At 36.2% G+C, this 13,051-nt stretch overlaps 1 protein-coding gene across 1 annotated transcript in view; it reads right to left on the bottom strand.

The window, feature by feature from the left end:
* The window catches only part of LOC129263573 (MAM and LDL-receptor class A domain-containing protein 2-like), a 156,310-nt gene that overhangs the window by 92,986 nt on the left and 50,273 nt on the right, over positions 1–13,051 (bottom strand). Inside the window, exons 26-32 of the mRNA XM_064100623.1 lie at positions 12,053–12,190; positions 10,290–10,511; positions 8,721–8,864; positions 6,478–6,737; positions 5,073–5,157; positions 2,615–2,764; positions 67–218 (exon numbers count right to left, since the gene is read on the bottom strand). Of these exons, the coding sequence (XP_063956693.1) occupies positions 67–218; positions 2,615–2,764; positions 5,073–5,157; positions 6,478–6,737; positions 8,721–8,864; positions 10,290–10,511; positions 12,053–12,190 (1,151 nt within the window). The remainder of the gene's footprint in view (positions 1–66; positions 219–2,614; positions 2,765–5,072; positions 5,158–6,477; positions 6,738–8,720; positions 8,865–10,289; positions 10,512–12,052; positions 12,191–13,051) is intronic.

A 13,051-nucleotide genomic window follows, 5' to 3' on the forward strand; every position in this document is an offset into this window, starting at 1 on the left:
ATCTGAAAATATGTTGTCTGATGACAGAAACGGAAATTGAAGGAAAAAAAGGGTTTTGCAGCTAACCAGAATTCGTAGTGTATCAACGCCAGCACCGTTCATGTGGTAAAAGAATCTCCAACACGCGAACCCGCTTGGATCTGGATCAGTCATCTTGGTATACAGCTGCGCCCTATCGCTTGGACTCTGTTCAGATGAATCAATGTACATGTACTTGCCTGTGAGGGGATAACAAAGCAGTTATTAAAACAAAAATGTCAAAAACAATAAAATGCAGCCAACAGCATCCGCTCAGGTATTAAATTGCTCATGGTTTGTATATCCTTCCCAAGATGCAACATTCGGTAAAGGAGACTTGAAATATACGCCCAATAAAAATATTTCCCGCCAATTTTATTTTGCTGGAGTCTCTGCATTAAATTCATGATAAATTATAAATAAACATTTAGGCCTTTTCATAATAAGACATATACCAATGAGTACATTTTCGATGTGACAATCCTAGAAAAACAATACTGACAAAGACTGATAATAAATTATACATATAGCAGATTATATGATAAGAAGAGTTAAATACAGGAGCCAGCACAAAACTGCTTGAAGCGAAGTAAGTGCACCGGTTTTCACTGTATCTATAAGATAACGATTAAAGGGGAATCCAGCCTTGGCCATAAAATGTTGTGTTTGGAAAAATAGAAAAATAAATTAAACAGAATGGTGAAAGTTTGAAAGAAATCGGACAAGCAATAATAAAGTTATAGCTGCTTTAAACATGAGATCACTAATACTATGTAGATTTCAAATTGGCAAATGGGTAAGTAAATTATGACAAGGGGCAAGGACAACTTTCCCATAGGCCATGTACTTTATTATCAGGGATTTGTGGTTTTCTCCTAAGCACCAATTCCCCCGGGGCAGTAATCTAAATATAACCCAGGTAGTATATTGTTTTATGTCCTCATGAAAGAAAAATATAATTTGAAATAAAACTTGTTGGAAAAATGACATTTTGGCCATAATATGTATTGGAGTACATGGAAGAGTAGTCCTTGCCTTACATCACTATGACATCCCATATGCGGCCAATTTGAAGTCTCCATGGGTATAGTGATTACCAATATTAAAAACTTTTAAAAATTCATAACTTTCTTGTTGTTTGTCCAATATGGTTCAAACTTTCACCTATCAACTTGTCTGATTTTTCTTTTCCTTATAAAACAAGTTTTTTAATTGGGTTGGATTCCCCTTTAATGTAACAATAATTAAATGATGACTTCAAACAATACATCAAGGCATAGATTATTCAGATGAGTAGCAATAGTTTCTTTGAGCTATTTATAAAAAATGATGGACGTTACATGAGATGAACGGTGTCATCAGCTACAAGAATGTGAACAAAAGGCAAATCGAGGACGGGTGGTCATTGGCGGCGGAAGCCAAAAATTTTAGGGGGACCACCAAAATTTTTTGACAAGCAAAAAAAGAAAAAAAAGGGTTATTAACCAAAATATCAGGGAGGGACCACCAAAATTTTTGGACAAGCAAAAAAAAAAAGAAAAAAAGGTTATCAACTAAAAATTTAGGGGGTGGATCATCCCCCCACCTAAAGTTTAGGGGGACACGTCCCCCCCCCCCCCGCTTCCGCCGCCTATGCGGGTGGTTATATTGAAGGAAATGTGGAAACCGGATATTGTAAGGGAGTGTGTAATCTTAACTTCTGAATGAAATAATATAATAATGATTATAATAATAATAAAAGAAGTAATAATATTATAGGGTTAGGCGCTTCATGCAACAACCACAAGCACGGCTAAACTATTGTTTATTATTATTATTTCTTTGGCGAACTGAATCACTATGACCCGCAGGTCTCTCCTCCCGATATAACTGATTGGGGGGGGGGGATGCAGGTGGACCACTACACCGGGATTTCCCCCTATTCTTATACGAATAGTGCAGTAAGTTCTTAACGTGCAAAAGTGGGTGACTCTCCTCTATACGGGGCTTCCGTTTAACGTCCTATCCGAGGGACGGAGTGTTTTCCATTGTAACATAGCCTGCATCGGTATGAAACATATTGGAGAGACGTTTAAACACAACGCACTGGCTTCAGTCATCCGCCCGGGATGGACTCGAACCGACGATCTTTGGTTCGACGGGCATGACGGGCAGATGCGTTACCGACTGAGCCAACAACGCTCTCGATGTGTATTCATTGTTAATTTCTAGTATAATTTTAGTGTGATTATTTTATATATTGTTCGACTCTTTACACATAATTATCTGGGTTTTTTCAATCTAGTTTTATCTCTGTATGTCTGTCTTGATGTTTACTATAATGTTTGTTTATATGGACCTCTGCTTATGCAGTTGTGTCTGGAATAAAGTTTTGAATTAAAAAAAATAATTGAATTCCAAGGTGGCAATACATTATTCCTAGTCGTATTTACTGATTTTGGATCGAATATATATCAATTTGTAAATTAAAAATTTATCAAGATACAATGAGTTCTAACAAAAGTATAATTTTTAGTACATTCAGTTATGTTGATAAAATTGGATATTTATGTGAAATCTAAGATTATAAACATATGTTTGATGTGTTCTATCTTACCGTATGTAGTCCCATACGTATGATCTGTTGTTGGACCTGTACCGGCTGAAAGGGTACTCCCAGAGCCTTGTTTCCAATCAAAATCATCACTGGTTGGTTCTTGTTGATACCTGCATATATCATCGTGTTGAAAATCACATGCCTCAGTCCCTGGTAACACATAATCCAAAATTAAAGAAAACAAAAAGAATGATTACGACAAGGGTGGAGGAGCAAAGTTGAAAGTGGGGGTGGGGAACAATTTCAAAGGGCACTTTTTCTTTCGAAAAGGGCACTATCTTAAAACAAAGAAAACAGTTGGGTAATAATGGGCCCAACATTTTGAGGTGGCAAGATATATCACATAATTTAAGAAGTCGCGAGCAAGCAATACTTTTGACACTTTTATGATTAAAATCCAATTTTGTGATAGATTAGGATTACTCTTACAATTTTCCCTCTTGAGTAGTAACATAAAAATGAGAATATTGTTTTCTTGTTTCAAAGGGGCTCTCGTTAAAACATAAAACGGGTCCTTCTCAGGTGAAAGGGGCACAGGGCACTATTTGAGGGGCACTTTTCTTAGGAAAAAAAGGGTCACTGATACAAGAAGGTCATTTACTAGAAGGCAAGGGGGCACTTGCTCATACATAAAGCGGATTCTTCTCAGGTGAAAGTGACACTGAACAACTATATGAGGGGCATTTTTTGGTAAAAATTGGCACTGATATACGACAAATGACGCTTAATTGCTAATACATAAAACAGGTCCTTCACATGTGAAAGGGGCACAGAACACGTTCGAGAGGGGGCATTTTTGGTAAAAAATGACACTTATACGAAAAAGGGCACCTGGTAACACCTAAACCGAGTCTTCCTCATACGAGAAAGGGCACTTTGTAACACCTAAAGCCGGTCCTCCTCAGGTGAAAGGGGCACGTTATACGTTCGTGAAGAGACATTTTTTTCGCGGAAAAAGGGCATTTTTTCAGGGCTTCAAAAAGTGGGGGAGCACTGTGCCTACCGCCCCCTCCCCAAGATCGCCACCCCTAGATTACAATGACAGAACGGCATTCTTTTTGACGAATTATGCGCTGAAATCAATCAAGCATGTCATTGACAAAAACAAAACAAAACCTTTACTGACACTTAAAGCAATTGTGAGGGGACAGAATTTTCTGTAGAACAATGTTTTTAAAGAGCTGCGAGCGAGCGAAGCGATAATTTTTTTTATATAGTTAACATTTTCATTGCGAAAATCTAATCATGTGATATATTTTGAAAATAATGTCACATGTCACCCTCTTTCCTTTCTTCTAATTCCCTTTTTTTATCTTGTTTTTGGTCGTGAAACTCATGGATGTCATTGCCCCCCCCCCCCCATCCGTCAGTGCAATGGATAAAACGTTATTCAGTTCAAAATATTCAAATTCGTGCGGGTCCATAAATAAAGCTAAGTCACCATAATCTTCTTGGGAGGGATCGAATTTACTAGCACCTAATTAAGCCTTGCATTAAATATTAAAATATCCTTTCATTTTATATTACACTTTCTGGGTCATATTTTGACACGGAATGTCCTTGAAAATAAAATAAATATGTGCATTCACTTGATATTCTTGGCCAAATCGCCGTGTGTGTGGAAAGGAGAACTACATGTATCAATGATAGTTTTTTACTGATTGACTTTAATCAGTAAATGATTATTTAAGGTTTCGACATAACTTCGGGCTGTTTCTGACCATGTTTTGAGTGGAAATTAACAAGCGACTGATGTAAATTAAAGGCTAAAGCGCTTCGAATTTGATATAAGAAGTGAAAATAGTTGCCATGATTTACTCTTTTCTTCAAAAATTATGTCAGCTTGTTAGTGTTGCGATTTTTTTTCACTCTGGGGGAAAAATTTACTTTTAGCTTGGCACTAGCATTAAGATTGGAGAGGGGACTGCTGATGGAGCAGTTGCTAGATAAGAATGACTACCCTTTTAAAATAAAACTGCATCATTATTCTCATAATCATCCTTGTTGTTATTATTGTTGTTGTTATCATTATTATCATTTGTAGTATAGTAGTATCAGTAATAGTAGTCGTAGTAGTATAATCATTATCATTAGCGTTAATTTACTTTACTATTATTGTCACTTTTATCATTATTATCATTGCAATCATCATCATCACGATCAATATAATAATGAAAATGAATCAATGAGGAGGTCTACAGATTAAACAATGGGTGATTTCAAGTCCAGTGTTGACCTTTTTGTGATGGTGTTAGGTCAATTTTCACACGATTATAAAACCAGACATCAAACATCAATGGTCCCGAAAAGTCACCCTCTAGTTGTTGAGATGTCAATACTGTGATTTGGATCAGTTTGACAAACTCTGAATAAGTTTTGGAGCTAGGGGAAGCAATCAAAATGTCAACACCGACACCAATGCCAACACCGGACTTGAAAACACCATGGATTGACTTACCTGGACATTCACCTTCCGTCATACCAACGTCATCAATTGCTATATCTCCAGTGAAACTACTCCCACGGACTGCTTCGTAAACAACCTTAGGACAAATGTAGTGACCATAAAACGCTCATTATTATGAAAAAAAAAAAAAAAAATGAAAATCCATATTTTATTGTTCGAAATAGATATCAGAAATGAATTACTCCGAAAATTTGTTTGCCCAATTGATCATGGGCCCAGCAGCCGCTGTGCAGCGACAGATGGACGTGGCTCTATCCCTTTAATTGTTGAACGCCAAACAGGATAGCAGCAACTCCCATCTTTTAACGTTTTTTGGTCTGACGCGGCCGGGGTTTGAACCCCCGACCTCCCGGTTGTGAGACGGATGCTCTACCAAGTGAGCCAACACAACGGTCACACATTTCGGGTTCACATAGGCCATGCTTTGACTCTGTGTTAAAATTCTTGGAAGCCACCATGCAAAAATTGTATTTAAATTATTTGTTTCCTATCCTATAACACTAGACTCTTTCCTCCTGTTCCAATGAAGAAAATTACTTCATAAATCATTCACAGACGGTTACGAATGATTCGTGTGTGCAATGAGCTGACAAAGTGAATTTGTACTATTGTCACAATTAGCTATCTACACTAACATAAAAAACGTTATACCACAGAGTTAAAATTAATTCGGAGTTCAGACTTCAGGCCATTGAATATGGGGGATATTCAGTTGGTCTACAAGCAGTTCATGGTGGATCCATGATTTTCCAAAAGATGGGAGCACTTTTGTACCAAACATAAAAAAGCCCCTACCCCCAAAAAGTATTTCTTCACTCCCTACTTATGACAAATTTTGTCTGGAATAAATGAAATATTAGTTTTGCCTCTCAAGGTAGGAGGCGGTCCGGATGTGCCCCTACCCATTTCCGCCACTGAATCAGTTGGTCTACAAGGTAGAAAGTCAAATACAACGTGATGTTGAATACGCTATAAATGTGATCTAATGCCCGGCATTGGTCTTAACTTTGTCTACAAATTTACTTGCTCATATACAAATCTGGCTCATACAAATAATAATAATTATACACACGAAATGGAGTCCGGGAATATTGATATTAAAAGACATGAGTATGGCTAACTGGAAACTTCACCACATTATACATGTATATAGTTAAGTAGCAATTATACTAAAAATTGTTAGTAGGCAAACTGTCGGCGGAGAAAGATCGGACCATGTCAGATGTGACCAAACGAAAAGTATATGTATACTGGTTGTAAAACAATCTACGATTTACGGACAGTATCTGACAATACTTGGTCTTATCTGAACTTTAAACGAAGTACAGGGGTGCAGCAGTAGGCCTATTAACCATATCCCTAGATTGTGTCAACACATTAAGCAAAGGTCACCTACCCGAAATGTATAAATGTCGACCACATCGACATATGCTTCTATCCAGCTATTTCCACTAGAACTGGTCCTGGTCCAGACCGGCAGGTCCAGAGCCGACTCGTTCCTCTGAAGGTATACGTTTAGAGATCCAATCGTCTGGCCAAACATGTGGAACCAGAAACTAATGCAGTATTTACCCGGAGGTGCAAAGGTGCTAGCAAGTCTAGCGCTGTTCCCTGTCTGTCCTTGTGACGTTTCCAAATACATGTAATATCCTTGTGCTGAAAGCATATTAATACATAAAACGGAGTCAATATTATCTGATAGTCCACCGGTTTAAAGGTTACATTGGGAGTGAATCGAGATATGTTTCATCGCCTTATGCAGCCAATCAATTTTGTGAGGAGATAGGCCTATGTCGTCAGGGACTTATAATATAAACCGAAGGTATTACAAATGGTAAAAAATGTAACAAATCCTCTACAAAATACATGTGATTAGCCACCCAAAATCAACAATCCCTTGCCTTGGAAGGTTCACTGCAAATACCCAAAATAGCAAGTTGGACTTCGAAATAGAAGAGAACAAATGAAGATAAGCTCTTATTCTTATTATACAGCAAAATAGAAATTGTTAGGTGAAATCAAGTACTGACAGCACAAGATAAAATAGATACTTTGAAACCTATTTGTTCGGACTGCTTGGAAATTTCACTTAGAGTGCATATTGTTTTACCTTTCATGTTTGATTAATCCCAAACTTGAAACCTTGGTTCTCATTATTGTTTGAAGATCTCACCGAACTTCTTCTACATGTACCTTCAATAAAGTACATGTAACCCTGGTTCTCGTTATTGCTTGAATCTTCACCAAATTTCTTCTAAATTCGAGCAAGAACTCGTGCGGGTACATAGTGATCAATTTGGCACGATATATGATTCAAGCTTACGATGGGCTCTTCCAAGCTCAACACAAATCGTAAAATTAATTTGTTGGTTACTTGTTGTTGGATTTGAGGGTTGCAGTTAATTGTCATAGGGAAGAAAGATACAAATTTACGGATTTAACTTATCTCTTTTACTAGAAGATATAACCATTTGCTAGGTACCACATAATAAAGTTATAATTAAAACAATAAGTGATGATGCTATCACTTTACTTCTTCACTAACTTTTTTTAGTCTCACTATCCATGTCACCCCCCCCCCCTCGAACAAATAGTTGAAACAAAGGTGACATCATTGCTGAGCAGAATACAGTGTCATAAAGTTTGTTTCACGGTGCCTACACGGAATGCCTACATACATGACATAGTAGACAATAAATCATTTTAATAATCATTTCGCAAACGCTTTCTACCACGCAGAAAATCTTTTTCAGAAGCCATATTTAACAAAGCAGCATTTGTCGAAAATCAGTAAATCGAACCAGCATTGTTGTTCTTGACAGATTTTGAATATTTATGATTTAAATCTCTATAGTATTGGAATTTGTATGTATCTTTGTTGCAGAAATAAAATTCCCATTCAAATTTCAAAATATTTTCAATTCAATTCTGATTTTTACAATTATAATACAAGATCATCCAGCAAATATAATTTTCCCCAAACAAGAACAAACAGCTAAAAATTTTATATTTTCTTTAAAGGTCCAGAAATTTGGAACAATATTGAAGTAATTATAAGAGAAAAACCAACATTGAACTCATTCAAAAGGAGATATAGGCACTTTTTTGTTACTGCACGAAAAGAGATAGGATTTTCCTGCATGTGTATAAAGTGTAAGTGTGTGCGTGGGTATGTGGGTGTGTTTGTGTGAGTATATACATGATTATGTTTAATTGTAAATTATTTACTTAGTGATTTTTTGCTGTATTACATTGAAATGTATAATTTTATATGTTTTATGTGTACTTGTTGTTTTGTAAGGGGATAACCTAGATAAGTAATTTTACTTTTGTTATCTCCTCCACTGCATTATAAAATGCTTACTTTGTACACTTTTATTTCGATTGTGGAAATTCAATAAATTCAATAAATTCAATTAAATTCAAACTCTGGACAAACGAAATATTTGCTTTTTTGTGCGGTCCGAATCTTAGGACGATGTGCTGTCACGGTCCACAAACTTTCGACAATGACCACTAATCTACCCATATGACGTGACGGTATTTTCAATAGATTCTGAACGTTGCAAAATGTGTCTGAAAAGTGTATGATAAAATTGTTACATATTGTGCCACAAGTACGAAACGAAGAATACCTACCTGTTCCTAGTGTGTGGTCAAAGGAGGGTCCTGTGAGAATTGATGAGGTGTCTCCACTCTTAGGTGACCAGTCAAATTCATCATCATCAACCTGTGTATATCCACATTCACCGTCCTCGAATGTACAGTCCCACAAATTAGGCTCTGCCAACAAAGATAACAAAATAACACTAATAATTGTTTTCCAACCGGCATACAAAAGGATACTTTCCATACATGTCCTAAACAGGGATATTTCTTTTGACAGAGAAATATTTCATTCCAAATCAAATGCAGCGTATTTAATTCATTCCATGTAAGAACTTTTCCTAGAAAGTATTTTCTTGAGTCGCATATGTATGAACCTAAATACTTAAAATCATCCACTTCTTTAAGCTTGGCTCCTTCCCTTGTCAGTATTGAGGCTTGAGGCACGGTCATGATCTTCATTAAATTTCATGTACTCAGTCTTTGGGGAATTCAAGTAGAAGTCAAACTTTGCAGATGCATCCTCTATCAAGTCTACTGCAAGGAGTACGTGTATTTCTTGAGCATCCTTCAACAGAGCAGTAGTCGATGCTATTATCATCGGCATAATCTTAATCAGTAAAATGTCTGTATTGGTCCCTAATTGTATACAAAGGTTTGATCTCCATTTATTTTCTTCTTAAGGAATCTAATGAAAGTCTTAGGATGTAATATATAGGGTGCCAAATTGTCACCCCGAACGATTCGAGAAGTTGACTTAAACTGTTCAGTAGGTCTGTCTACAAAACACACGCACACGCCCCCCTCCCCTTCTCTATATACATGTATATAGTCCTACTTAAATCTACTTCTACTGGTAATATACTACTACTGCTACTAATAATAATAATACTACTACTGCTGCTACTACTTCTACTTCTAACGTCACTGCTCTTGCAACTGTTTCTACTACTATCTCCGCTGCTACTTTTATTTTCATTCTTACTCCTCCTCCTCCTACATCTACTACTACTACCGTGACCTTCTACTTCTACTACTACTACTACTATACAATTTGACTTATGACTATTACTATTACTAGTACTGTATTACTACTCCATCTACTACTCACGGTACTCTAATACTACTGCTACAAGCACTACTACTACTACTACTACTACTACTACTACTGCTGCTACTTCTACTACTTCTACTACTATTGCTATATACTACTGCTCCCACACTATCCCTTCTCCAACTACTACTATTATTACTACCACTACTACTACTAGTACTACTATACAATTTGACTTATGACTATTACTACTACTAGTACTGTATTACTACCCCATCTTCTACTCATGGTATAATACAACTTCTACTAGCACTACTACTACTATCACTTCTACTACTACTACTACTATTACTGTTGCTACTTCTATTATTGCTATATACTTCTACTCCTACACTCCCCCTTCTCCCACTATCACTACTACTACTACTACTACTACTACTACTACTACTACTACTACTACTACTACTACTACTACTACTTCTACAACTTCTACCACCACTACTACTACTACTACTACTATTACTACTACTTATTGAATCCTGAGTTACCTTCGCATGGTGATGTGGTGAGAACTGTATCGTCTATAGCAATGTCATCTGAGCTGGACAAGATGGCTTGGAACAAAATCTGGAAATCGGTTGGCGACTCAACGTCAAACTGAGCTCTTCTCCAGAATTCACTGCTTTCACCGCTCACCGTAAACATAACCTGAGGATCATTGACTGTTGGGGGAGTGTACTGGCGGAGATAGACTGTGAGCGGTGGAGTTGCTGAAACGGAAGACAAATAAATTCAAAATGCCCATCCCTGCCATTTGTAAACCATTACAGTCAATAAAATCAATCTTGTAACTGTTTTCCTTTTTATACCAGGAAAATGTCTAACCCCATTGTAAAATTATCAGCGGGGTGTTATTTTAAAGTTGTTCGTGAGGTTAAAGGTAATACAAAGAAGTTTCATGATAAAGTCTTTAAAATCAAGGTTAAATGTCACCATATTACGATAAGTTTAATTTTGATACATTGATACAATCCTATATTTGTGAAATCGTAGCTGTAAACCAATACACCTGATGAATAATATTAAATACAAGAAGGCATATATGGGATGGTGTAGTAATAATGTTTGGAAAAATACCCAATACTTTTTAAGAGATTCCATGCTTATTTTGATAATTTCTTAGCGGTGATTTTTTTTCTACAGCCATTTGGCACATATCAGTATTTATATATAAAAACACTTGGGTAGTCATTTTATTGGATTATGTTTGAACTCATTTTGAGATCGTTAATAGAAATTACTGTTACTTTGAAACAGAGGGTCGTGGGTTCGAATCCCAGCCATGGCGTAATTTTATCCACACTGTGTCGCACTCGACCCAGGTGAGGTGAATGGGTACCCGGTAGGAAGACATTCCTCGAATGTTCGAGCGCCCGATCAAGGTAGCCGTGCTAAAGCCGGGGTAATAATAATTGCAGTGCCCGCTGGGAGAATAGTTTTCGGAACTGAAGAGGCTACCCTGGGTAAATATGCCGTTATTATTAGTATTATTATTATTATAAATGGGTCATCATCTCAATTTCTAACAAGATCTAACCATGTATCTTAATTGACATCAGACCTGTTGGAAAGCACACAAACTTCATATAGTCTGAATGGATCAAAGTGGTAAATGATTATATACACATCGAAATTAAGACAAATTGTTAGATAACGACACAAATGTGTAGATTAAGGTCCAATCTTCGACACGGCCTACCAGGATTTCCGTTTCTTTAAAAAGTTATACAGAAGGGGACTAGGGGCAGTCAGGGGATGTATAAGTATATCCATGTATTTGCTATTTTGGGGAAATGTTCAGCCCATTCCACCCCCTCCCCGTTTTAAAATCGTTGCATGTTCCCTTCATCTTAATATTTAATTGGGAATTGCATTATTACAAATTTCAATTAAATTTCAATAAACGTATTGTGTTTCCATGGTACGCAGTTCGATGGTCAAACAGGAGAGAGTGCATGTGAGTGTATATGTACGTGTTTACGTGCGTGTGTGTGTGTGTGGGGGGTGGACAGAGAGAGAAAAGGGTGCGTGTTTTTGTAAAAGATCGACACGTCAGACCTGTTTATGATTGTTTGCGGACATCTGATTAATAATCTAGAATTAAATATCAAATAAATAAAAAAGGTTAACCAAGATTTCTTAAGTTTGAAATGATTTACCATTTTAGTGATCATTTCTTGGCCTAAAGAATAAATGAATAGATAAAATAGAAAGAAAGAAATTATAAATTGGTATAATCTTCAGTTCTTACTTGAGCCAGTTGATTTTAGCCAATGATACCAGAATGAGAAGCAATCACCGCTAGAGGGCGTTTGATCAAATATCTCGCTATACAGAGTAGATATGCTCCAAGGATAGGTAAACGTGCCGTCAACGTACATATAAAATCCTACAGCCAGGGAAAGGATAGAAAGTAGAAATAAAAGGAGGAGTCAGTTACAACTTTTTAGAGCTAAACAGTACGAAACGGGTTGCAATTTTTATTTGGATTCATAATGAATTAATAATGAAATACTTGGAATTTCATTAGATATGCAATTTTAAATGTGATAAAATCACTAACATTGAAACATTATTAGATATTTAAATTCATACCACTTAAATATTCACGTCATTTACATTTAAAGCATAATATTTTTCAATATTTGTTGAATACATGTATTCCTTGAATCATTAACACATAAAATACATTTTACTTAAATAAGAACATAGAATCATAAATCTTTAAAAGTTCAATAATTATCCTTCAAAGCGTAAAAAACGTAATAACTGCTGAATACTAAAGAATTCGAAGTGTAGGCACCGCTAATAAATACACCATGAATGTAGTAGCAACACAAGCTATATACTTTTTAAAACTCTTTTATTTTACAACTTTACTCAATTTTCCTTGAGATACCCTCTGACATTAAACATTTTATGAACGGTAATATGGACCCCCCAAATAGCCATATCCGAAATCGAAATGACAAGAATGTAACATTTCTTTAACATCATGCAAACAGTAAGAATAAAAAAAATAACACTTTGTTTAAGCGTGTCACTCTAACAAGTTGTTTGAACTTGTTTCAATTGTTTGAACTTTTTTAGTAAATTGTTTAAACTTCTTAAACAGCTTGTTTAAAAAGTTTGATCAGCTGTTTAAAAAAACGTGTAAACAACAATTGTTAGAGTAACGGGCTTAAACAACGTGCTTAAAATTGTAAACAGCATTTTTACAGTGCATGTAATCCCCCAAATATGTTGAATT

This window comes from Lytechinus pictus, chromosome 6, assembly GCF_037042905.1.
Source record: "Lytechinus pictus isolate F3 Inbred chromosome 6, Lp3.0, whole genome shotgun sequence".
NCBI classification, from domain to species: domain Eukaryota; kingdom Metazoa; phylum Echinodermata; class Echinoidea; order Temnopleuroida; family Toxopneustidae; genus Lytechinus; species Lytechinus pictus.